Source organism: Phasianus colchicus, chromosome 2 (genome assembly GCF_987193195.1).
Source record: "Phasianus colchicus chromosome 2, bPhaCol1.hap1.1, whole genome shotgun sequence".
Classification (NCBI taxonomy): domain Eukaryota; kingdom Metazoa; phylum Chordata; class Aves; order Galliformes; family Phasianidae; genus Phasianus; species Phasianus colchicus.
In genome coordinates this window covers 91,341,595-91,367,631 of record NC_143437.1, presented here as the reverse complement: position 1 = coordinate 91,367,631, position 26,037 = coordinate 91,341,595, and the positions used below count along the sequence as shown (strand labels likewise).

General features: G+C 42.5%; 1 protein-coding gene across 16 annotated transcripts in view; it reads right to left on the bottom strand.

Annotated features, from left to right (window-relative positions):
* Positions 1–12,387: 12,387 nt before the first annotated feature.
* Positions 12,388–26,037, bottom strand: part of ERICH1 (glutamate rich 1) — a 99,583-nt gene continuing 85,933 nt past the window's right edge. For 5 of the 16 annotated variants that reach the window (XR_016464496.1, XR_016464498.1, XR_016464499.1 and 2 more), the window contains 4 exons: positions 25,624–25,706; positions 24,237–24,386; positions 18,013–18,110; positions 16,080–16,114 (listed from right to left, as the gene is read on the bottom strand). Coding sequence is in view for 1 of the 16 variants with exons in the window: in XM_090136328.1 (XP_089992454.1) it covers positions 14,085–14,248; positions 16,034–16,114 (245 nt within the window). In the remaining 15 variants the exon portion in view is untranslated. Of the gene's footprint in view, positions 14,249–16,033; positions 16,115–16,263; positions 16,415–18,011; positions 18,111–24,236; positions 24,387–25,623; positions 25,707–26,037 lie in introns of those variants that run through there. The other 11 variants (XR_016464500.1, XR_016464501.1, XR_016464502.1 and 8 more) reach the window with 10 other exon arrangements.

The following is a 26,037-nucleotide window of genomic DNA, read 5'->3' as shown; positions in this document are numbered from 1 at the left end:
TGTGAGTAAAATTTGAATTTTTGCAGAGTGGAGGAGCAATGCTGGAGCTATTTGAGACCAGGATGTTTTGAGATACCTGGTAGCATTTGTTCTGTGAGCTGAACTACCTCCCACTTCAGACTCCATCAGAGAGATATGTTTTAGCACCCTCAAAACTTAACACATTTCATGGAGCCACAGTTCACAAGTAGCACTTTGCCAGAAACACACCCTAAAGAGCAAGTTCTCATCTGCTTGTAGATTAATTACAGAGAAACCCCCATTACCCAAGGTATACTATTAAGTAGTGGGTGATATACATAACTATAGACTCAGTATTCCACTACATAGTCTACATACTGAGGAATGTGCAGCTGGCCCAGTAACAGGATCTGCTGAGCAGCTCAGTGAGTTGCATCAGTGTGCATGAGAGGCCAGTGGCAGCCAGTCCTGCTGGCAGTGACACCACAACCCCTTGTACCTTCTGCACCAAGAGCACGGGTGAGTCTTCATGGGGACCATTGTTCCTGCAGGCTACCTGCAGGGTGTTTTTATGACAGGACTGCTTTTAATGCCTCCTCTCAGGGAGAACAGAGACATGCTACCCCAATGCACAGTCTGAGGCTTCTTACCTTATTTCAAGTTGCCTTTTCTTAGTTCATGGGTTGTTTCAACACAGTGCGTATTTGAGACTCGTGCTTCCATTGAGGGCATTGTACAGGGAAGTACTTGAGCTATTAGAAATAACAATTGCAATTGAAGAAATGCACTGATGGCGTAATTGCATGTGCACCCACTTAGATCAGAACTGAGATAAACATACCCAGTGCATATGTCCATAATTGGATCGAGGGCTCAGAGTGAAGGAAAAAGGAAAACCAACCCACCCCTCTTTGTATATTGAAGGGCTTCAGGTGAAAATCCACCCCAGAAATCCCCTCTCACAATCATTATATGAAGTACAGTGGTTGGACTTGATCCTCAAGGTGTTTTCCAGCCTAAACAATTCTATGCTTGTAAATAGGCTTTTATCTACAGCATTTGTATTATGGATGGTATTTTAAAAGTTGCCTGCCTCACCTCTCAACTTCTCATTTCTGTTTCCATGTATTGCAGTCCAAACAGCCTAGCCCCTGCATGTAGTCCCAGAACATTTCCTACTGAGCAATAACAGCACGTGTTTCATTGCATGCTCTTTACAAATGTGTTAGCAGGCTTAAGGAACCGCTATGAATTAAACCAGAGTGGGTGACCACAGCACAACAGAGAAAACCTCACCCTGCTTTTGCATCCAGTTTACATCTTCTGGCTCCTTTGCAGATATTTAGAGTTCTTTCGAAGTGACAGAGAGCCTTATTCCCAGCATGGTGTTCCATGGGGGTAGGTGGTCTTTTGGCAGTGATGGGAAGGATGATTCATTTGTTTAAACCACTCAACCTTGTTATACACTCATCTGGTAAACAGAAGTCACACCCAGATCTGTGCTCACAGACTCCCATAGAAGAAAATATCACTTGCCGGAAAGAGGAAAAATTAAACTTGCTACCATTACAATTTTCATGCTACTTAAAATAATCAGCAGCTGGGGCTAGGGATTGATTTGTTTTCCTTTTCAAAACTCCGTTCCCTTCTGTTTCTTTCTTTATCTTTTAAGCACAGATGCAAGTGGTTGGCTGAATCTTTACTTGTTCCTGTCTTGTGAAACTTTCCTGGTTTGGCAAAAATAATTGGGCATCCAAAAAAAAAAAAAAAAAAAATCTATCTTCTTACATTTGTAAATGCAAGAGTTTGCATAGTTTGGTTTATGGATATGTCCATGTTACAGGCATGCTTTAAGGATCTCATCTGGAAATTTGCCCAGATACCTTGCAGTAATGGATATTCAGATACAGTTATTTCAAAGAGCAAATCTACGAGGCATCAGAGATTACTTAAAATGAAACATGTTTTTATGGAGTAGTCTCAGCGGGCACAGAAAGATGATGTACAGTGAATGAATCAAACCAGATCCATTTGCTGTGAGTCCTAAGGGTGTGCAAGCCCTGGACCCACTGCAGTCCTGACATGCTGCCAGCTGTGGGGCTGCTGCAGGGTGGGAAAGTCCCACATTGATCAACAGCTTAGAGGGGGCTTACATGGGCATCTTCATCTCCAGCAGGGAAAGGCTGTTGATTTATGCAGCTGCAATGAAATTATGCCTGTTCTGAGATTGAATGTTTAAATTTAAAGTCCTCCACCTGCAAAAGGTGGCCAAGATTTCAGGCCGTTACTAAAAGCAGTTTGAGTCTGGTGTTTGCTCAAGTTCACAGCATCTCAGAATTGTAGATGTTGGGACATTTGGAACTGTCAAATCCAACCCGTCTGCTAAAGGAGGTACCCTACAATAGGTCACACAGGTAGGCATCCAGATGGGTCTCGGATATCTCCAGAGAAGGAGACTCCACAACCTCCCTGGGCAGTTTGTTGCAGTGCTCTGTCATCCTCACAGTAAAGTTCTTCCTTACTATTCTTTGAGCTGTCCTTGAGCTGGCTGAACAAAGAGCTAGATATCAACAAGAGGTTACCAGAGATATCTAATTTTTCACTGAGTATTTTCATCCTACATTTCTTAAAGAAATAATGTTCTTCTTCTCTCTTGGTCTTCATACCTCACCCACAGTAGTGCTATGTGAGCAGATCAGAGATAGAAAGGAAACCCACAATAATATTTTGTGTCTGAATCAGTAGCGTGTGAAATAAAAGCTGTTACTAAAAACTAACATAAATTTCTGCAGTCCTATTAACTTGACTTTACCTTAGGCATATAAGCTATTATTTGGGTGACATGATATGGATATTAAAAAACCACCAGCAAAATAGCACTGGAGTAATGAACTGGGCCATGCACAACAATGACAGTAACAAGAACAGTTGTGTATATTTAAAAAGTCAAAAGTTAGAAACAGGGCATAAAGTGGATAAAATGCTAAAAATCCACAAAGACTCTAGAAATGGGAACTGAAACTGGGCTCCAGCCCAAGGCTGGACCTTAAATATGTCTAATGGTCGTGAGTGCAAAGCGGAGGCTCACAGTGAGCCTCAGGAGGGCTTTGCCCTGTGGATGTGCAGCTGTGGCTGGTGAGTCCAGATGTCCATCCTGAGATGTCCAACCGTTGTGAGCCAGTGGCCCCATACTGGAAAGGGAAGGTGAGGATAGAGGTGAGTTTATCACCTCTATCTTTCTTCCTGTAAAGGGGCCACCTGACCTACTGTATTCTTGATGTGATTCACTTGAGATGTTTTTGTTTTTTTTTTTTTTCCTGGAGATGACTGTTGTTGTTTACCATTTGCAAACAGAGCACAAACAGGACCATGGTTCTGTCTCAGAGTTTATAATGGGAGGAAGAACTAATGAAACGTATGGGTTACTTGTATGGAAGTTCAGTCAGTCTGGTTTTGTGTTTAATCACATTTATTTTGGGAGCAAGCAGAGCACTAGGAGAGCTGTGGCATCAAGGTTTCATACTGTGGCTGTTAGAGTACTGCTCTACTGCTGCTCACCAGTATCCCCTCTACCCCTATCTCCTGCAGCAGAAACTGCTCTCCTCTCCATCCCTACTACAGAGGGCATGTCATGAGGCTGCCAGCAGAGCTCCTGGTGCCAGTTTGCACCCCTACCCTGGAACTTTGGAGCTTTGGAGCTTTGGCCGCTGGCCTGCCAGGGCTGATAGCACTGAAGAGGGCTCTGATTTCAGACTGGTATTTTGGAGTAGCTACTCTTGCCAGGTCTGGTGTCCTGCAAGCCTTCTGGGCTGCTCTGCAGAATTTCTTCTTCCTTCTGCCTTATCGGGAATGGGGAACAGGAGGTGCTGTCTCAACACTGGGAAGAACTTCTGTGTAGGCGCTGCAGCACTGGTGCAAATTGCCCAGAAGTTGTGGAGTTTCCTCCTTGGAGATTCTCAGAAGCCTCCTGGATGTGGTGCTGGGCACCCTGCCCTGGGTGTCCCTGCTGGAGCAGTGTTGGGCTCATGGACCCAGAGGGCCCTGCCAGCCTCAGCCAGTCTGTGACTCTGTGATTCTGAGCTGTGGCACCCACCTAATGTGGTGCTGCTCATTTCAGTGTGGTCAAGCTTTGTGATAACTAAAGCAAGCCATCTAAATTTGACTTCAGTGCCTTTACTATCTAAACCACGCTTTTTTTCCCCTTAATACTATGGACTTCTTCACAGGAAGAGTGGGCAGAACAGCAAGAGATCATCTTTGCTGAAACTTCTTTTACTGAATAAACTTAGAACTGATGATTTCTAGTTCAGCCCTTGTACTGGACACAACCCTTGGAAACTCTTGGCAATGCAGCCACATACATCAAACTGCTGGAAGAAAAGCTCTGAGATTGCTCCCTGCTTGAATGTTAGGTGGCATCTTCCTTTTGATGACCTTCAGAATGAAGTGGTTGTTGTTGTGTTGGCCACTTCCAGGCTTGTTGAACCTCCTATCCAAACCAGATTTATACAGAAGTAGCACAGCATATGGAACTCTTTTATGAGTCCACTAAAACATCATCAAGCAGGGCAGCTTTAGCTTTGCCAGGGTGCTGTAACACGGTGTATAGGGCAGGTGAATGAACAAGACACATCTTGGTGTGAACCCTGCTCGGGATGTCCCTCAGATGCCTCCCACCCCCACCACATGACAGGGTGACTCGTGCTTTGATTCACCGTATCAGTCTTGTGTTCCTCCTCATCCTGTGTTTGTACAGCTGATGCTTTTACCAAGGCCTCAAGCTTTTTGCACTTTTTCTTGAACTGCACTGCCAGTTTGAGATCACTTTCCAGATTTCAGATCATTGTGAATTCTGCTTCAGCCTTTAGGCACTTGCTGTCCTTCCTGGGTTGATGTTTTATGCATACCCACTTTTGTAATATGAGTCATTAGTAAAAATATCAGTCAGCCCCCGTTCACAGCAGCGTGCAGCAACCCATTCTGTACTTTTCTTCCCAGACATTCAAAGAAAACCGTTCATTCCTTGTACTTCTTAGACAAGATCTCATTACAGCAACTCATTTAAGAGTGCATTTCCCCAGCTTGCTTATGAGAATCTTTTGTGACCGTCTTACTCATACTAATATGCCATATAGCACAGTGCTTGCCCACTTGCTTGTTAGCTTGTCTAAGGAAATGGGGTTGGTTCCACATGATTTATTCCTGGTAAACAAGTTAGCTGCTTTTGATCATCTTAATTTTCAGTAGGTTTGCAGATAGCTCTGATTATTTGTTGAGCGCTGTTGAGTGTTTGTTGAATGCTGTTGAGTTGCAGACTGACCCTGGGCTTTTTGGGATATTTACCCTATTTCAGTCTTCTGGGAACTCACCCATCCTTCATGCACTTCAGATGCAATCACTAATCACTAATGGCTCCGAGTGCTTCAGCCAGATCCCAAAGTACTCCAGTGTGAATTTCTTCTGGCAATAGCATAATTATTAAGTGAATAATAATAATAATGCTCTCCAGCAGCAGCACCTCTCAGGTAATAAAAGCAAATGGATCCTCTGTCTAAAATACTACTTGAAATATACATACACTGATTATAATAATTAGATACCACAACTAAGAGTACAGTTTCAGGCTTGGTATGTACAGAGCATCTGAGATATTGGCATAACTCCCTTTTGGCATTATCCAGTATGGCACAGACTTTTTCAGCAAGGTTGATAGTCTGAGTGATTCAGTTATTGCCTTGTTCTCACTGTGCAAGGAAATTGATGTTCTTCCCACTCCTTATTAGGAGTTAGTGGCAAATAAGGGAGAAAAAACACTCCATTGCTCCCCTTTGCATTTTTACAACCACTAACAGGTTGTCAGGGCGACCTGTCAAACTTTGCTTCTTGCTCATTTGCATGGAAAGCCATTGAGGATAATATGTTCAGCTCATTTGTACATGCCGAACACAATGGGGACATCCTGGGGGCCTGTAGGAGCAATTGCAACAGCAGTAGTAAACATCCATTCATTAAGGACTGATATCATCCCTGGCTTTAAGACACTTAACAAGCTACTTATGCAGCTGGAGGAAGGGAAGACCGCTGAGTCAGTTGCAGATGGATGTGGAGCCAGATGACTTAAGATCTTGGCAGGCTTGGAACTTCTCTCAGGAGGACCTCAAGCACCTAGGAGGCCATCATTTCTATCCAAGATTATTATTATCTTTTTAAGACAGAGACCATTAATTTCACTTCTGTATCTCTACCTATGGCAGCAGCTCATATCTCCCCAGCAAATCACAGAATCATTGAATGGCTTAGGTGTAAAGGGATCTTAAACACCATCTAGTTCCAACCCCTCTGCCATGGGCACTGTTTCCACCCAGTCAGGCTGTCCAGGGCCCCATCTAACCTGGCCTTGAATGCTTCTAGGGATGGAGCACCCACAGCTTCTCTGGACAGCTTGTGCCAGGGCCTCACTGCCCTCTGAGGAAAGAATTTCTTCCTAGCATCTAACCTAAATTTCTCCTATTTTAGTTTAAAGCCATTCCCCCTTATCGTATCATTATCAGACTGTGTAAAAAGGTCAGTGCCCCTCCTGGTTATAAGTTCCCTTCAATGCCAGAAGGCTGCAGTGGGGTCTCCCCAAAGCCTTCTTTTCTCCAGACTGAACAAGCCCAACTCCCTCAGCCTGTCTTTGTGGGATAGGTGCCCCAAAGACCAAGGCTCACCTCTACCTGGAGGTGTTGGGAAGCAGCTGCCATTGGTGGGGCAGAGGCATGAGGGCAGAGCAGGGCATGGCAGGGCAGCTGCTGCCCTGCACCCAACACAGATGTGCAGAGCTCCATGACTCTCTCTGCTCTCTTTCAGCAAAGCGGATGATTTCGGGTTCTTGGCACCACCTCGGCTCATGCAGCATAGAGCACACACAGCACTTTATTTACAGTGCAGCATGGGTCTGCAGATAATTCACCCTCAGCAATATTACACAATTACTTATAGATGCCTGCGTTGAAAGTAAATGAAAATTATTATTTATTGAGAACTTCTCAGTAGTCCCTGGGAGTAAAGAATATAACAACCAGTAACATTTTATACCAAACATTGTGTTAACAGAAAGAATACTATCGTATAGGTATTGACATAATAATATTTCTTTTCTGCTGAACTACAGAGGTATGCACAGCCCTGCTTTCAGCCCTGCTTTGTGTGCATTGTGTGGTGCTGGGCATCTCAGGATGATGACCACTATTTCTCACCAAAGAGGCATCTCTGACTCAGGCAAAAAGGAGTGCCCAGAGCCTCACTCAGCCCTCCTGGTGGCGTAGGAAAGGTGCCACAGCATGACATCTGTGTGCTGCTGCAGCATGGGGCCGGGCTCTGCTGTGGCCTGTGCCTTCTGTCCCAGGCCTGGTCTCAGCTGCAGTGGCACTGAGCTGCACCCAGCACTTCAGGCACCTGCGGTCTCACAACCCTTGACAGCAGCAGTGCCATAACCCCACTGCTATGGGGGTTCTCTCCTTGCAGTTCACACTCACGCACTTGTTATTCAAGGAAAAACCCTCTGCTCTTTCTAGTTTCTGCAGGAGAAAGGAGGGAAGACAGCATGAGGGCACTGCACATCATTGCTTTCACACTTTGCCGCACTCTGCTGCAGCCAGGTGCTGGCTTTGAATAGAAAGAGCTTGCTCAGTATTTACATCTCCAGTGTAAGCTTACTCCAGGTGCCTCTGGACTGTACCCAGTCTCTGCTTTCTGCAGCTGAGCTGCTCTCTCTTTGAAAGCCTTATGCAGGTCCTGGCAGCCATGCCTCCAAATATGCTAACTGATTGTCTCCATCTCTCTGTCTTTGATGTGAAATGGCTCTTATTGGCAGCTGTTTTTGTAGAGATAGGAACTATTCACCTCAGCTCCCATGGCTTTCTAAATGAGAGGTGCCCAGTCCAAGTGAAATCTCCATGTCTGCAGTCAGCAAGGAGTGAGGCACGTGCCGGGGAGAGGAGGGGGGAGGGTCTCCTCTTCTGGGCACCCAAAGAGGATGATCTGCTCTGAAGAGTGCTGATTTTTGATACTGGCTATATAGAAAACCTACAGAAATGCTTAGGAATCCTACTTCAGTGTCAATATCCTTAAGAATACTCTGGGTTTTTTAATGTGCAACACAGTGAAGAAATAATTTTGCTTTAGTGTGGGAGAGCAGTTATAAAGCATAAGTCAGCCTGTACGATTTAAGAGAAAGAAAAAACAGAAAAAAACAGCAACTTGTTTATGACTCAGTATAAGCTGGTTGGTTTACATTCATTTCCTTTGTCCTTTTGATTCAAACTTGTACTGAGATAGTTGCAGAGTTAAACCACAGCTGAAGGTACATAGAGCTTAAATGAGTTCCAGCTTTGCTAAATGGCTGCAGAGCACTGGCTCACTGAAGCTGCTCCAGGCTCTGATGGATTCTGGGCTCACTGCATAGCCTGGGGGATCTGATTTTCACCTCCTCTCCTCTGGCTGGAGGGTGTTTTGCTCCCCTTGCTCTTATGAAGTTTTGCCCATCCTTCCATTGCGTACTGTTCTGCAGGATGAGGTCATCTGAGGCTGCAGTGCCTTTCTTGGTTTGGCAAAGAAAAGACAGAAGAAATGCAGGGACATGAATACAAAGAGTAGAACTGTTTTTTTTATTGAAAAAAAAATGACCACAGAGAGGAAAAAAAACATTGCAGGTATCTTTTCACGGCCAACACTGCCGGTGTTTTTATAGTTCCTCCACTTCGTACAAACATCATCAAATTCACAGTCTAATACCAGCAGGGGATGAAACACTACAAATAACCCCTTAGATGAACTCCAGGGCTAATGAATAGGATATAACCCAGCAAGTGGATGAGAGAGGGACCCTGAGTTACCTGATAAAAGAAACACTGGCAGAGCTGTGTGACAAACACCAAGATTAGGAGAGAGACTGCATTGCACTCAGTGATGAGGTAGGGTTGGGGCAACAGCATCCCTCCTTGTACCTCATCACTCACCTCCTTCTGTAGCCTGAGGGTAAACCAAGGCTTCTGTGCTGTCCCTACACCCTTTCTTTCTCCATCTACAGTGAGGATCTACCACAGTGCTGCTGAGCTGCTGAGTGCAGAGCACAGTCCTACACATATTTTTTTCCTTGGGACGAAGCTTGCTTTTTAAAAAGAAATATGGCTCAGTTATGACAGGAGAGCCACACATTGCTTGAGTTATTCCCAGGCAGTGATGATTCTGTTCAAGCTTTTATGCATTTTGACTTCGTGTGCCACCATCCCTTTTGGGCTGAGAGTTTCAAGTTCCTGTAATTCATTACTGAAGAACACACAGTGAAGGACAAACCAGTTTGTTATTTGCTATGTTTTTCAGAGATTCGAGATATTTATCAGCAGCAGGGTCACTTTCTATTGGTATTTCTTCCCTACTCTGGTTTAAATCACAGCAACAAGATACACCCCTTTTCCCCAGTCAGGAAAATTACAGAAAAAGAAAACAGCCCCCTAGCAGGAAGTACCTGCATGTGTAAAGAAACCATCCACACACCTTCATCTCCTCCTGAAGTCCCTCCGAGCAGCTGCCAGGCCACAGGCCGGAGGTCGCTCCCAGACAAGTCTTCTCTGTCTGCAGAAGGAGCTAATTGGATTCCGCTTGTAAATGGAGATAAATCCCACCCACAGTTTCTGGGTGCAAATGTATGGAAGCAACTACTGGGAGTTAATTCAAACCCCCACTCAGTTTGCCATCCTTTAACCATCCTGCCGCAAACTTTTCTCTTGCATTTTATCAGTGGGGTGCTGAGGGTTATATGAAGTTCCTACATGCTTTGGAAAAGGCGTGGAACACTTGAAATGGTCATTCACAGAAATGTTGCTATGGAGGTAGAGAAGCATCTATTTCTAAGCCTTTTTGGACAATATTTATATGTACAAACGCTTGCTGCAAAGACAGAGGAACTCTGATTAAAAGTCAGTGCCACACCATTGCTCATGATTACATGCTCAGTTAAAACCTGTAGTGAACACAGCTCCAGGAGTCATATTAATCTGCCATTTGATTAAACTACCTAAGTTACCTTATTAAATTGCTATCTTTGTAGAGCAGTAACAAGAAAGTCATATGAAAGACAAGATGGATTTATTTTACCTTGTCATTGGCTACTCATAACTAAGGGGAAAAGGCAAAGATAAGCATTAGTAACCTTCTTGTTTGGTTGATTTATCATTGGCGGGAAGTATAATTAGTAATTGAAAAGGTGATGTAGGCACAGAACATACTTAAAAGGATGCCATTTAAAAGGATTACCATCACAGTTGTGCCAAAAATCCGTCTGTCTGGCACGAACATCATCACAGGGTACAAAATGAAGGGTTTATCAGTAAGGTGCCACTTCCCAGCCCGTGCCACATCCCTGCTGGCACGAGGGGATGCTGCCAGAACAGCAGTGAGCCACCAGCTTCAGCGAGGGCTGGGGCCCTTTGTCTGGGAGCTCATTCTGCCCCACAGAAAACTTCAGAGTGGCTGTAGGATAGGAAACAGCCCATACCAGAGATGGGCTGCTTCAGACTGTGGCACAGCTACTGTATAAACAGATGTATACATAATTCAGGGATAGAAGAACTCTGGGTTTGGTTTCATTCTTTCTTTGATATGCGGATTAAAGGCTCAGAGTCACAATCACATAATCACAGTGTAATAAGTGACCAAGTGACTGCTCAATTTCTTGGTCTGTGGCGTATCTGGAAACGCACAGACTGCAGCTCCACAAAGCTAGAGATTAGCTTTAGAGATAAAAATGCTTTAGAGTGGGAACTTTGATGCGGAAACACAATTTCCAGAAGATCTATGAAAAGACATCAGAGACGTTGCATGCATTTTATACTCCGCTTCTTAGTGGAGTGTTACCTTGAGTAGTTGTCCTGGGCTGTCTGTCCTGGTGTGAAGAAGACAGTAATTCTGCTTTGGACAACTGAGTATACGTGTGTGAAAGTTTTTCATAAAACATGCCATTTCAAGTGACTTTAATGGGCTTTATAAGCACAAAAGGTCAAGCTCGAATGCTCCCTCATCTATATCAGCAATGCCATTTCTCTCAAAAACCTTTCCAGTCTACGCTACATCTATTTGAAGAGAATACCAAACATGTTTGATTTTCTGATCACTTGATACTTTCACTTCACCTGACTTCAGGAGGTGGACATACAAACCACAAACCCAGCAGTTACAAAATCCCCTAGGACTCAAAGGAGAAGTAATTAGCTTGCCGTATCAAGACATAATTCAAAGTAGAGAGGCTACTGCTGAGAGAAGTGGATTTGCTTAGTTTAAATTTTTGGCATCAGGAGATATTAATAGATATTTGTCCAATTTCTGAGGTAAAACTAGTAAAATACATTTTATGAAATTACTTTTAGAGTGTATTTCTGAAGAAGGTCTAATATTTACTTGCTTAAACAGTACTTTTGTTTTTACAATATTTTTTACAAGCTAGGAAAAGTAAAAAGTATTTCCTGAAGGATAATTTCACAAACATAACAACTTACGTGCCAAAGGAAATCCACTGCTGGTGTTTCTTAAAAGCTTTGCAAAACTGAGTAAGCAGCATTAATCTACCCAAGCTCACCAGGCTTCATCAACTTTCAATTGCTGAGGACTTGCAACAGTTTTTGAAGTAAAATCCATATAAACAAAAGTACAAATATGTTTAAAATGTAAATGCTTTTTGGGGGTAGATAAAGGAAGAGATTAAATACCTCCATTTGGCAAAGCGGCGTCCTGGCCAGCTTTTAGGAGCCATGCCTCATATGGGATTCCACAGGCTGCAATCAGGTGCCTATGAGAGTGGAAAACTAAGGTAGGGTCCAAGAACTGAAGGTGGTATACTGGGAAAGGGGGAGTTCTTAGAGAATATGCAATTAGAAGGAAAGCAGCTTTTGTTTGTCAAAATTCGGAGCTTAGATCTCTTCCTGTAGTGGACGCGCAGCTCTGACATTCATGTCTTGAACCTCCTGTAGGACCAGGAATCCACAGGACTGTGCCAGTTCTGCCAAGGAGAACATCTCAAGAGGAAAGTACTGCTGGATAGAGTTCAAATTTTTCACCTAAAGATGATTTTTAGTCTAGATCGAAATCACCATCATCAAGCATAAGTGTATTCATTTTTTAGCTAATTTCCATTACACCTTCCTACACGTTCCTGAGGCTCCTGAGTCCCCATCTTTCTGACTTGACTTCTCCCTGTCCAATTCATCTATTGCCAGTGTTGTTCTTCTGTCTGTCATTTCTATCGGTCTCGAATAAAAATCACCAAAACTATTCAAAGCTGTTCTCATGGTAAAAATATGTGGTCCTTGTGAGCTCCATTTTCATGATGCAGTAAAATGACAACGCGTCCCTGGTTCAAGTTATCAATTCTTTTATTTTGTTCTAGTATATCTTCTGAAAATTATACTGTGACTGACTATATTTAAAAATTGCATCATGTTATTATACTTAGCTTTTATCTAACAGAATAGTTCATAATAGCATAGAAACAGAACTGATAACAGCTACTAATTTTGTATTCACTTTGCATAGGAGCAGGAAAATAGTCAATAAAAACAGTTCATAAAGATCACGTGCTTTGATTAGAAAGCCATACAGATCTCATATGGGAGGAAGATGTCCCATTAGTATCTTCAGTAAATGGGATTGAACACTTTTCAGATATGTCACTTATTTTTGTCAATACAGCCTTTTCTAAAATAATTTCTTGTAGGGAGAGGCAGAAGATGGAATATTCCATTACATGACTTTTAATGTTAAATATAAACAGAAGATGGAGATAGATATTTTTCTACAGTTTACTAAGACACAAATTATTTCTAATCTTCAATTTAACCGCAGAGGTAGGAGAAAGACAGACATCTCCTGGAGGGGCTGACAATAGGAAATAGGAGCCAGAACAATTCTGAAAAGGACAAGTAAGAACTTCAACCTGATTCCATGCATGGTTTGTAATGTTGTGCTGAACAATCTGAAGACTTCAGAACATTCAGCTGTGAAGGATGCCCCTTAGTGGTTGAATATAAACACTGTTGACAGAAGAAACAAATTTAAACACTGAAAAAATATATTTGCATTTATTAAGTGAGAACAAAGGATATCAAACAGTAACATATGCATGCAAGAGTCTACAAAGCCATGTTTACACAGAGCATTGGAAACAGTTGGAAAAATGCTATCCAAAAGTAACAGAACATTCCTGAATAAGCTATTATATTGAGTAAGAAGAACAAGAAAACAGGGGAAAAGGAAGGAAGGTCAATCTCTATTTTAATCAGCACGTATATTTTGAGATGAGGGGTTTCTGCAGAGGAATACAATCAGATGTTTAGCTCTACAAGAAAACTCAGCCCCAAATTTTTACTGATCCTTTCTAGAGTAGAGTGTTTCTGTACAGGATTACAAAGTCATCTGGACTGCTGTCACGGTTCCTTTCCAGCAGTGTAGTGATGGCAGAGCCTTCAGCCATCTCTGCTGTTGCACAAAGAAATCAGCATGTGCTACAACACACACACATTTCTATACAAAAGGTATTTTAAAAAGTTTAAGATTCAATATTAACAGAGTGCACGATTCCTCACACAGATGTGTATTTCTAGTTAGATTTAAATGTACAAACAGCCTATGAAAGATTCTCTTTATCCAGTCTGACTCTTATCATGAGGAATGTATTGTTTCCGACTTTCCTTTTCAAAACCAGTCTTTGGATAGGAGTCAATTTGCAAAAGCTGTAGCAAGGTGATGCTAAATAAGCATGGCACCCTCATCCTTCTGTTTACATCTACTCTGATTTGGATGTCTCTCTATGTATACACTGGATAACAAACAAAATCACGGAATCACAGAATTGCAGGGGTTGGAAGGGACCTCACGAGACCACCAAGATCCACTGTATTTACAAGTTCCTGGAAATGTGATTTCCATTAGTCATGATGCTTCTTTCTTCCCTGAAGAAGTCTGTATTCTTTCATCTTTTTAACTCTGCATGTAGAAATCGAGGCTGTAACGTGTCTCATTACCTCCACACCAACAACGGAGACAGAAAAGCTTCTCGTCAGCATTACTGACACAAGCATTTACTTCTCAGATCACATCTCAGCACAGCTTAACGGGTCACGGAAAGTCTCTTCTGTTGAGCCAGCTGGTGTGTGCTGTAGCTGGAGAGACTGATCCCAAGCGTGCCCAGGAGCAAGGCTGCCCGTTGCAGCAGTACGTCTGATGAGTTGATAACTATTTTTCCTGCAGCTTGAGTCTATGGGGAAAACAGGGCAAGTTATTATGCTGACTCTGCCGATTTCAACAGAAAAGCTCCTAATTCAGTGATGCTCCCTAGAACGTTAGTTATATATCCAGGAAAGTAAAGCTAAAAGGGATAGTAACATCTTTCATCAGCTCCATAGGTAGCACAGGACCAACCAAACAAGCTTTAACACAAACTCTTCAAGTGTGACAAAGCAGCAGGAAATGCCAATCAAAGTAAAGACAAAAAGTTCATTAGTTATCAATTCTCAGAGTAACAATAAGAAATTAATTGCCTAATGGAAATATTTGATACACCAACCAAGAAGATGAAACATAATTGCGTGGATTCTCTGTAAAGCAAAACCATTTCTTACATGTATTGACACTGAATTAAAACATACTGTGCATCTTTCTAGTTGGGGCATTTCTTACACAAAACCTTCATTCTTTAAGCTTTCCTTTGCAATCAGTGGAAGGAAAGTGTGGCACCACCAAAATGATTCACAAAGCTCCATTTCAAGGAGCCTAAGATTCACTACCAGATTCTATGTTCTCTGTGTGAGCTTAAACAATCAGAGCTCAGTGCTCAACTGTGGTTAACAGTGTGGCTACTTTAGCAAGGGCATAAGTACAAAAAAAGGAATTCCAAATAATATCACTGTGTAAGTTGACATCTAAAGGTATGTAGAGAGGAGTGAAAGTTCATTGCTAGGAATGAAACACAGTATCTTTAGCTCAGCTATATCACCGCTCAACCATTACAGACTTCAATTCTGAATACAGACAACATTGCTCAACAGCTGTGATTATCCAACAAAAGAATACAAACACTTTGTAAATATGAGGATGTGGTGTACAATAAGGAATATACCCTACTTTATAATATCTTTTCTATGAGTGTTTTATTCTTAATTATTTAGTTGATTTAAAGTATTTTCTCTGTCTTATTTTTTCTTCATTTAGTAATGAATACTCTGGTCCCTCAGCATTTCAGCTCATTGAATCACCAGTGTTGGAAAAGACCTCCAAGATTATCCAGTCCAACCGTTCACATAACACAGATATTTCCCCTTAGTACAACATCTAAACGTTTCTTGAACACTTCCAGGTACACTGAGCCCACCACCAACCTGGGCAGCTCAGTATTGTTGGAGGCTTCTTTATCATCCTTATGTCCTTACACATAAGGAAGAAGTTCTTCACTCTAAGTGGTGAGGCACTGGTACAGAGGCTGGCCAGAGAAGCTGTGGATACTCTATTACTGGAAGTGTTCAGGGCCAGGTTGAATGGGGGACAATCTGATCTAGTGGAAGGTGTCCGTGCCCATGGAAAGGAGGGGTTGGAATTAGATGGTCTTAATTCCAAGCCAAACCATTCTGTGATTCTGCAGTCATAATCATAGAAGTTGGTCAAACTGTTTTACTGAGAAGTTATTACAAGTTCTTCAGAACCCCACCATTCTCATTCCTATTAATGATTTCCTACTGCCCCAAACACACAATCAAAAGTAGTAGAGAAGTAGTTTTAGTTTAAGCACTGCAGAAACACAAGTTTCTTCTAAGTACCCTGCACTTGGTGTTCCAGCACGATACCAATTATCAAGAATTATCATAATTCATTTACTTTCCAGCAGAAGCTTAATTAAGACCTCTTTGAGTTTTTATGAATGTTAACCCAACAGAAGCCAGGGTTCCCTTGGGTTGGTCAGGCAATAATTTGAAACAAAATCCATCTGAGCAAGAAAAATACTTCAACAGTCTAATTAAAAGCAGAAAAAGAGTTGGAGTTTTCATACCTGCAGCAACCTTATATACCCAGGTGTCATTCTCCGCAGAGGGATAACCATTATTTCTAAGTCTTTGTTGAATTTCACTCCCTGCAATTTTAGAACACAAAAAACATTACTAACTCCCAAGGATTTTTTTACACTGACCTTCAAATGAAACAGAAGATTAAATTTAATATGCTTTGTTAAGAGTGCCAGAGTACTCCAAGAAGCAACATATGCAAACATTTTTTCCTTACCTGGTGCTCTTTTCCCTGTAGGTTCCTTGAATGCTAACATCGTACTCATATATAAAGCCCAGCTGAGTTGCATAACCTGTCACATGTGATCTGTCTGCAAAGCTTAGGTGTTGGCAGAGGCTGCGAGTGTCTTGCCTGGGGCTGGGTATGTCTGCAATATTAGAAAGCTCTCTGGGAATGTCTGAAGCTCATTAAGAAAGCAAAGCAACAGCTGACCTCTTTAAGAACAAAAAGGCCTAAGCCTATTTTATAGACAGCACTGGACTTAAAAAAAGAGGTCATTACAGCATTTTGTATCATAGACTGACAATGCAAATAGGATTGGATTGCTTTTATGTGACTTAGAGTTTGTATCTATAGGACAACCTGTGTAGGAAGCTTTATTCAGCCATGACCCAAGTTGAAAGGATGTGTTAATAATATAACAGGGTTATTTGGAGGCACATTTAAAAATAATCTTTCTTTTCTGGGAACGATCTCCTTTACCTGGTATTATGCATGTTCTTACCTCCCTTTTCAACTGCTGAAGCTTTACCTCTAGAAAATACCTAATCTAATATTTATTTTTACTATTAGTACTACTTTCTCTTAATTGTGATTCCTTTGCTGTGAGCCTGGACTCAGTTCAGCTCCTGGGGTGGTAAAATCTGATCTACAAAATCAATTTCTCTTTCTTTAAGAAGTTTCCATGGATAGACTGTAATAAGAAAACTCTTCCTTTTCACCATCAATATATGCAACCTTGAGTAAGGATAGCAAGGCGCAATTCAGCTCCAGTTAGTCACACTTCTAAACACGTAGGATAAATCTTCAGGAGATGTCAACCAGCACAGCACCAGTGTGCTCTGCGAGACCACATCAGCGTTCATCAGAAGTGCTCGACAGAACAGTGCTGATTTACTCCCCTCCAGGCTCTTTACTATGGCATTCCAAAGCTCTGTAACATTCCTGCCATAAACCAGCAGGAAAATGAAAGGTTTCTACTTGGAGAAATATTCGACATTAGGCATTCTGCAGTGATATCAGTTATCAAGAATTACTATAACTCATTTACTTTTCAGCAGGTGTTTAATTAACGTTATAGAAAGGAGTGATGCTACTTTATTCTGAGGCTTTGGCTTGTGGGTAGATTTCACCTTTCTCTTACCACACCACATTTATACCATATGAACTCTGTTAGCATCACTGAAGTTATGTCTTATCTGCTGAAAAGCTAAGGTAAGTTGCACTGGTTCTAGAGCATAAATCTAAATATTAAGCAGGAAATTGGGAAATTGCTATTCCGGACCTTTTAAAATACACATTTGAACAGTGGCCCCATGCTAAATCTTAACTGCTGCGTATCCCAGCTGTAGGAAATATGTTGATTGTTTCTCATTAATGCAATAAAATGGGGAGCTTGCTGAAGTTCATGGAAAGGCTTCTTCCTGATTTGGGTTCACATTATCATTACAGGAGACACACTAAAATACAGTGCGTTGTGAATGTAAGTCACTGTGTCTGTACAAACAAGTTTGAGATTAAAATCTACACTAGAAAAAGGCAAAGCCTTTTCTTCTTGTTTCTGTTTCTCACAGTCTGCCAAATGTTATTCTTTCTGTACAAGAAAAGCACCCAGGATTGCTGCCCAGAGCAGGTTCCTAAAGCCTGCATTTGTATGGAAATAAGGAATGCAGATTTTTTTCTTTAAATTTCCCACCTTGCTCATATTCAAAACAGTTCAAAAGGCATTACTAATCATGTTTGTACCTGTGTGATTTTTTTAGTTCAGAGAATGGCAGTGGGGAGAAGGGCTTCCTGGGGCACGGTGTTCAGACAGAGAGAACCTCCCATCCAGCATCTTTCTGCTAAAAATAAAAGGGAAACAGGATGCCTTGAATGCCACAGATCTTTTAAAAGTTATTTCTTGGCTGTGCTCAACATAGTTAAAGAGAAAAATGTTTTCTGTAACTGAAGGTGTTACCAAAATCTGTATGACTTTCCCAAGGTCTCTAAAAGAACCCCATGCCTGGCTTCTACGTTATTTCAGTTCTTTGAACAAACAGAAGTCTGCTTCAGTTCCTTTGGAAGTTCACATCCCAGAAAGGAACCATGACTGCCACATCAGCCAGAAGTTCTGCACATCCCCTCCACAGTCACTTCTGGGTCAGGCTGAGGGAGCAAGACAACCCCAGGCAGCACATGGCTCTTGTTACGAGAAATTTGCTCTCTTGGCAAATACCCGAGGATCCTGCTAGCAGAGCAGATTGCTCACCTCATTCATCTACTGGCACCTTTGCTGCTTGACAGACAGTTTTCTAATAGGCAGCAAGCAGGCACAAATGCAAATTACATGCTGACATCCTCCCTTCCCTCCCCATTCCAGAATTAAAGGTGAGGAATTCTTTGACCCAACCCATCTGTATTTACAACCTTGTGTTCTACGTCCATTAAGAAGAGAAATCAATGATGAAATTAAATGTTTCTTGATGTAAACCCATGCCTTCAGGATGAGCATGTGCTGCTTTCCCAAACGCAGTAGGAGTCAACCAAGGTGAACAACTTATTCGGACATACTTGGAGATTGGAAGGAACCTCAAAGGCCAACTAGTTCCAACCCCCCTAGCGTGGGTAGGGACTTCTTCCACAGGACCAAGTTGCCCAGGTCCCCATCTAGCCTGTGCCAGTGCCTCACACATCTTTTGCCTTCCTGAAACAGAGGGAGAGAGGAACCATGCAAGCTGGTAGTGTGCAAGAGACAGAGCACAGGAACAGCAGCTGGCAAGAGCAGCATTTTTCACCCACAGAGCTGCAGCTGCATACAGCCGCTCTGCAAATGATGCTAAGTTGGGTTCACATGCATAAAGATCCATCAGTTGAGTCTGCAGCTGTCAGCAAACCCCAAGTCTAATATGGAGAGTAAAAATGCAAACCAGAGAGGAAGGGGAAGAAGAGAAAAAATAAAAATAGGGAAAAATGAAATCTACTCATTGGCCATTGGAAAGAGAAGTGACAGGGGACCCAAGCAAGAAGCTTTCTTAGGGCACCTCTCCAGTGCCACACATCCTCCCCTTCCACTCTCCTGAAGAAATGACAGGTTTGATTGCTCAAACTCCTGCTGGTGGTTTTTGCTCATGATGCTGCTATTGCTGAGTGCTTTGTGCTGTTGAGGCTGGTGCAGCCTCCTCACCTATCACTACAGTCTCCAAAGGCAAATTATTAGGGCCCAAGACAATGGCAGTAAAAGGAGGCAAAACATGTGATGGCAGCAGTCATCTCCCACAAGAACCCACCACTGCCCTTTTGAAAGTAATTCAGATATTTAACTGAAGAACTACTTCCCCAAATTCATCATCCTTACATAGGCCTGGATGGAGGAATGTGGCCAGGATTCTTAACTCACAGATGGCTTCCACTTCACCTCTATGTATATAGGATGGGAGTAAATACAAAATACTGTCTCTGTGTGCAAATGAATTACATGAAGAAAACAACTCAATAAAGTTGCCTCTATACACAACCATATGATTATTTGGGGGCTTTTTTTTTTTTTTTACTGAAACAGATATTAGATCTGAGAGTACTTCCTCACAAATCATTCTACGTGTTATTTAAAAACTAAAGCTAAGTTCAAAGGAATTTTGCCTGAAACAAATGTAACTAAAAACACCAGCTCTTGGATGGTAACAGGATTAGACCCCACAAGCTCATCAAAGAAGGCCATGGTCCTGCCCCAAAGTGCTTACAATCCATTTAGAAACAGGTGGGTGCCAACAGATGGAGGAGCACTGGGAAACAAAGAGAATATAGTGCTTGGCATGCGAGGCAATGTTCTCAGCTCACTCACAGTCAGACTGTTTCCAAATTTTTGTGGGCGTTGCAGCAAAGCACGGTGTTAAGGAGGGATCCGAAGGCAGTTAATGAATTTTAAGACGATGAGACAGGCAAGGAACAGGAACAATGTTAGTCATAGTGTTGCATTACACAGTACTATCTTTGTGGAGCACAAAATGAGAGAGTTGTATTGGAATATGTTGCTGGTGGAAGTAGGAAATGCTGTCAATAAAAGAGGAATGGAATACCATGTGGATGAACTGAGGCATAGATCACCAACTGTAAACAGTTCAGCCCTCAAAGTCATTAAGGTTATGGATAGACAGTAGCAAGAGACTGTTGCTGAGGCTTACGGAGTTACCAATGAAACAGCATAAACTACTCATTTATTTCATGCTGTGAATTGACTAGTTCACTTCCCACAGCTCCAGTGCCAAGTGGTTATTCTGTATTTGCAGCCTGCCTACCCACATTGCTTTGATGACATCAAAGGACAGAATAATAGAAACAGACAAAAATTTACCAGCAAAAATCCCCCACATAATAGCAGAAAATCACGCTAATTTCTGCTATGGAGAAAGGAGAACAACTGCTCTGAAAGAAAATTGTACATCAGAAATTACTGCAGACTGTACCTGATAGAAACTGCATAAAAAGAAGGAAAAAAAAAAAGGAGAAGAATTGTCTCAAAAGACTTCTAAGACACCTTACTATGATGCCATTGTGGAAACAGGAAAAGTGATCCTCGAAGTTTTTTTTTTTTTTTCTTTTTAAGTATTTCCAAGTAAAGATAGGTAAGCATTGCTGTCACTGGCAGTAGCACAGACACAGTACAAATGCATAAACCCTCTGGCATGTGTTTCTGGGCTGGATTTTTCTCTGCTAACTTAGACCTGTATAGCACAGATGTCTGCCTCTGAACCAGCTGCTCTAAACAGCCACCACAATATACCCATTTTACATATTGATGTTGTGAACGAAAAGAAGTGGTGATGGATAATACAGTGAGATGATGCAGCAAGCTCAGATGTAGACATCAACAATGTAAATGCAGTCACGTGGATTGCTCTCCATTGATTATAACAGGAGAGTTCAAAGTAAACCGGTATGAAGAAGAGTGGCATATTACCTGAAGAAATTATACAAGATTACCTTGTTCAACCTTGCAAATAGAAGACTGGGAGGCATTTGATTACTTCCTATAAATGCAAAGGGAACAAATACCAGAGAAAGTGGAATGCTGCTTAGGCCAAAGGCTAATACAGCACTAATAAACAATACAGCCATGAGGAGATTTAGTGTAGAAAGAAGGCGGCTTCTGATGAAGCATGGGTTTCTGAAACTTTACAAGAAAGAAAGCAGATAAAATAGTTTTAACACGTAATTTGGCTTTTCTTCTGTACCCCAAGACCTTATGGTATAACATGAAAAACTCATGTACTGTAACAAAGCAGGTGCATAAATCCATAGTAGATACGTGATTCATTATTAGCTGTGTTAAATCACAGACATTGGGGACCATATGACAAAAGCAGATTCTTTGGAACACTGCTACTTCTATTGCAATGCCTAGCAGTAAAGAGCTGACAGGTTTATGGAAGTGTAAAAGCATTCTGAAAAATTACTCTTAGATTGATAACAATACAAGACGTAGTAACAAAATGACTTATCCTCATTCTTCTTTATATTACACTGAACTTCTACAGCACAGTGTTCAATTCAGATAGTCCAGGTAGGGTTTCATGCACACTGTAGTTAGCTGCCTTCCTACAAAGTTTTCCTCAGGGCACAAGAGCTCTCCATCCCCAGGTGTACAAGTCAGGAAAGGAAGGCAAGAGACTGGCATGGCTGAACTGGACCCGCTGGTCAAACTGGAGAGTAAGAAGAAAAAGCACAGGCAGTGGAAACAGGGACTGGTAACCTGGGAGGAGTATGGGGATGCTGCTAGGCTGTGTAAAGGTGGAGTCAGGAAGGTCAAGGCCCAACTGGAACTGAATTTGGCAAGAGGTGCAAAGAAAGGCTTCTATGGGTATGACAATCAGGAAAGGAAAGTTGAGAGTGTACCCTCCCTAGTGAGCAACAGCCAGACTAGTAACAGCGAGCAAGGAAAAGGCTGATGCATTAAACACATTTTTTTGCCTAAGCTTTCACTAGTGATTGCTCTACACACAGCTCTGGAGTGGATGGTTCAGAAGGTGGGAGCTGGGGGAGTAATGTGCCTGCCACTGTAAGCAAATATCAGGTTTGCAACTGCCTGAGGAATCTGAACATCCATAAGTCTATGGGTTACAATGAGATGCATCCCAGAATCCTGAAGGAATTGGCTGATGTAGTCACCAAGCCACTCTTGATGATATTCGAAAAGTCACTGTGGTCAGCTGAAGACCCTGATGACTGAACAAAAGGCAATATAGCACCTATTTCTAGGAAGGATATAAGAGATGACCCAGGGAACTACCAAACTTTCAGCCTCACCTCCCTGCCAGGGAAGATCATGAAACAGATCCTCCTGGAAGCTGTGGATACGGAAGAGAGGGAGGTATTCATGGCAGGTCCTGTCTGACCAACTTTACTGCTTTTTATGATGGCATAACTGCATCAGTGGACAAGGGAAGAGCCACTGATGTCATCTATCTGGACTTCAGTGGTCTTTGACACAGCCTCTCATAACATCCTTCTCTCCAAATTGGAAAGATATGGATTTGATGAGCGGACTGTTCGATAGATGAGAAACTGGTTGCAGGACCATACCCAGAGAGTGGTGACTCAGTGTCTAAATGGAGATCAGTGATGAGTGGTGTCCCTCAGGGGTCTGTACTGGGACCAATATGCTTTAACATCTTCATCAGTAACACTGACAGTGGGATTGAGTGTGAGTTTGCGGATGACAGAAAGCTGTGTGGTGCAGCAGACATGAGGGACAAGATGTCATCCAGAAGGACCAAGACAGGCTTGAGCAGTGGGCCCAGGTGAACCTCATGAGGATCAACGAAGCCCAAGGTCTTGCACCTGTGTTGTAGCCAGCCCCACTTCAGTACAAGCTGGGGATGTAAGGACGGAGCACAGCCCTGCTGAAAAGAACCTGGGGGTACTGGCAGATGGCAAAGTGGACATGAGCCAGCAATGTGCCCTTGCAGCCCAGAAAACTAACTGCCCAGATGTGGAGTCCTCAGTACGGGAGATATGTGGATCTGTTGGAGTGTGTCCAGAGGAGGGCTGCAAAAATGATCCTAGGGATGGAACACCTCTCCTATGAAGATGGGCTGAGCGCTGGGGCAGTTCAGCCTGGAGAAGAGAAGGCTCTGGGAAGATCTGATAGTGGCCTTTCAATATCTAAAGAGGGACTGTAAGAAAGAAGGGGACAGACTCTTTAGCAAGGTCTGTTGTGATAGAACAAGAGGAAATGGTTTCAAAGTAAAAGAGAGGAGATTTAGATTGGATAAAAGGAAAAGAGAGGGCTGTGGGGAGACCTCACTGTGGCCTTCCAGTGCTTGAAGGAAGTTCATAAAAGGAAGTGAGACCTCCTTTTTACATGGGCAGATAGTGATAGTGGTTTTAAATTAAGTGGGGAGATTTAGGTTAGATATTAGGAGGAAATTCTTTACTTAGTGAGGCAGTGGAACAGGTTGTGCAGAGAAGCTGTGGATGACCCATCCCTGGAGGTGTTCAAGGCCAGATTGGATGGGGCCCTGGGCAGCCTGATCTGGTGGGTGAAAACCCTGCCCAGGGCAGCAGGGTGGAGCTGGATGATCTTTTAAGGTTCCTTTCAACCTAAGCCATCCTATTATTCTATTCTATGATTCAAAAGAAAGTAGCAGCAGTAGAAGTTTGATAAAGTCAATGTCTATATTGTCTTTGGTAGAATCACTAGAAAGTACTGTGGTCAGGCTCACATGCTGGCAAGGCAGCAAGGTTTCTATGCTATTTGTGACTTCTCTGCTTCATACCAGTAATGAAGATTAATTCACCTGCTTTGGATTGTCTCTTCCTGCTGCTCCTGCTGAACACTGAACCACAAGGGCTCATCCCTAAGGGCTATTCCAACACATCGGATGGGATAAGGTGATTCAATAAAGGGTTCTCAAAGCTTAGGATTACCAAATGCTTCTTCTCTTAGATACTGAGGAGAGGCCTTGCTGTCCTTGCACTGTAATTTTTACCTTAGCTCCCAGCTAGTGGATCTCAGTATTTCAACTCCAATTTCCCTCACTCGGTGGAGGTCTTCAAAGAGGCAGAGCAACACTGAGGTTCATGGATTGGCCCACTACACATAGAGAAGTCAATTACCGAGAAGGACTGAATTTAAGGGCCTGCAGGAGGAGATATACAATGTGACACAAAGTGCAAGTACAGCATCTTTTGGGCTTCCATTTCCCAAGCCCCATTAGACAACCACTGTCCTACAAAATGTGGCCGGTTCTGTACAATGTCTGAGTGAATAAATTTACTGCCTGTTTTTCTGTAGTTTACATGTACAGTAGTGCAGAAATATTTACTCATTTTACAACTGAAGATCAAAATAACTTAACCAAAATGAAAAACAAACCAGAAAACCCAAAATCAATAAAATAAGCAAAAGGCAGAGAGAACACTTGGGATCTTGCAGCTCTGAAATCCTTAATGGGAATTAGCACATTTAAAAAAGGTGCTGCAATGCTCACACCACTGGCAACTCTGATATTTGATTCTACTGTAATCATTCATACAATTTGCAGAAATTAGGAGTTGGACTGCAACAGAACTGAACTAGCAGATAGGAGCAAGGTGAGGAAAGAGGATAGAAGCTTGCCCACCTCTGCTGTGCAAGTGATATTGCAGCACTTGCACTTCCCTGTTGTGTTTTCTGCTTTAAATCCACTTCTTAAAATCCATGGTGGAATAATGGCTGTCTGTTTTAAAAAAGAGCTTTATGGTGTCATGGTTTTGTGATTTTTGGTTTTTGGTATTCCACATCATAACACGGGAACGAACGGGCTGAGCCAGCCTGTAAACCGCTGACATATGGCTTGCTGCTTCTAAGATACCAGAGATGCTGGGCTGTTCTCACTGGACTGGGAACTACATGGGTGGAAAGATTTATCTACTTCAGTTATTTTGGGAAGGTTCTTATCTGGCAAGCAATGAACTGACTTCCAGTGGAGGTCCTGGAGGTCCCGGTAAACCCACGAATAAGAGATGTAATGTACTGTCTTGCAAAAGTCCCACTATTCAGAGCATATGCAAATACTTCAGGAAGTGCAATGGAAGCACGTACAGTGCCATGCTGACAGTTGTGAAGAAGGTGGGTATATTCATACACTCTAATGCTATTCTTCAACTTCAGTCTCACTGCTGATCTGGCTAGGGAAACTGAGACTATCTGGCAGCACTCACAAGTCAATTCATTACTCAAGAGCACATCTAGAAACAAGGCAATAGGCTCTTTCCTGTGAAGAGCCTGAAATGTCCACTTAGAAAAGATGGTGCAAAGAAGGGGGAGCTTGTTAAGGAATAAGGCATGATCCTTCACTCTGCTCTCCTTCCCAAAGTTCACTAGACTCCACCTACCTCAAGACACCCACCACATATTGGCTCGTGTGCCAGGCTGAACAGGTGCTTCTGGCTAGCCAGTGCCCAGTGGGTGTTTGTCACTGTGAGAAACAATATGAGAAAATTTATTACAATCTGTGGTAAGAACTCTTCACACTGTGTCCTTTGTTCCCTCTGTGGCTGATGCGATAGAAAGCTTGACTGTCAGATTCCATGGTCTCACAGACTTCCCTCGCTCCATCTGCAGAGGATCTCAGATTATGAGTGGCTCCATCACATCGAGTTCCAGACCTCTTATGCAGCTTGATACACAGCAAACAGCTATACTGACATGCTGGATTGTTACTTATCCAACACATGTACACACACAGCCTAGAGCTTTTGGAATTTGAACCATTTGTAAGAAACTGAACAGTTCATTCCTACCAGTTC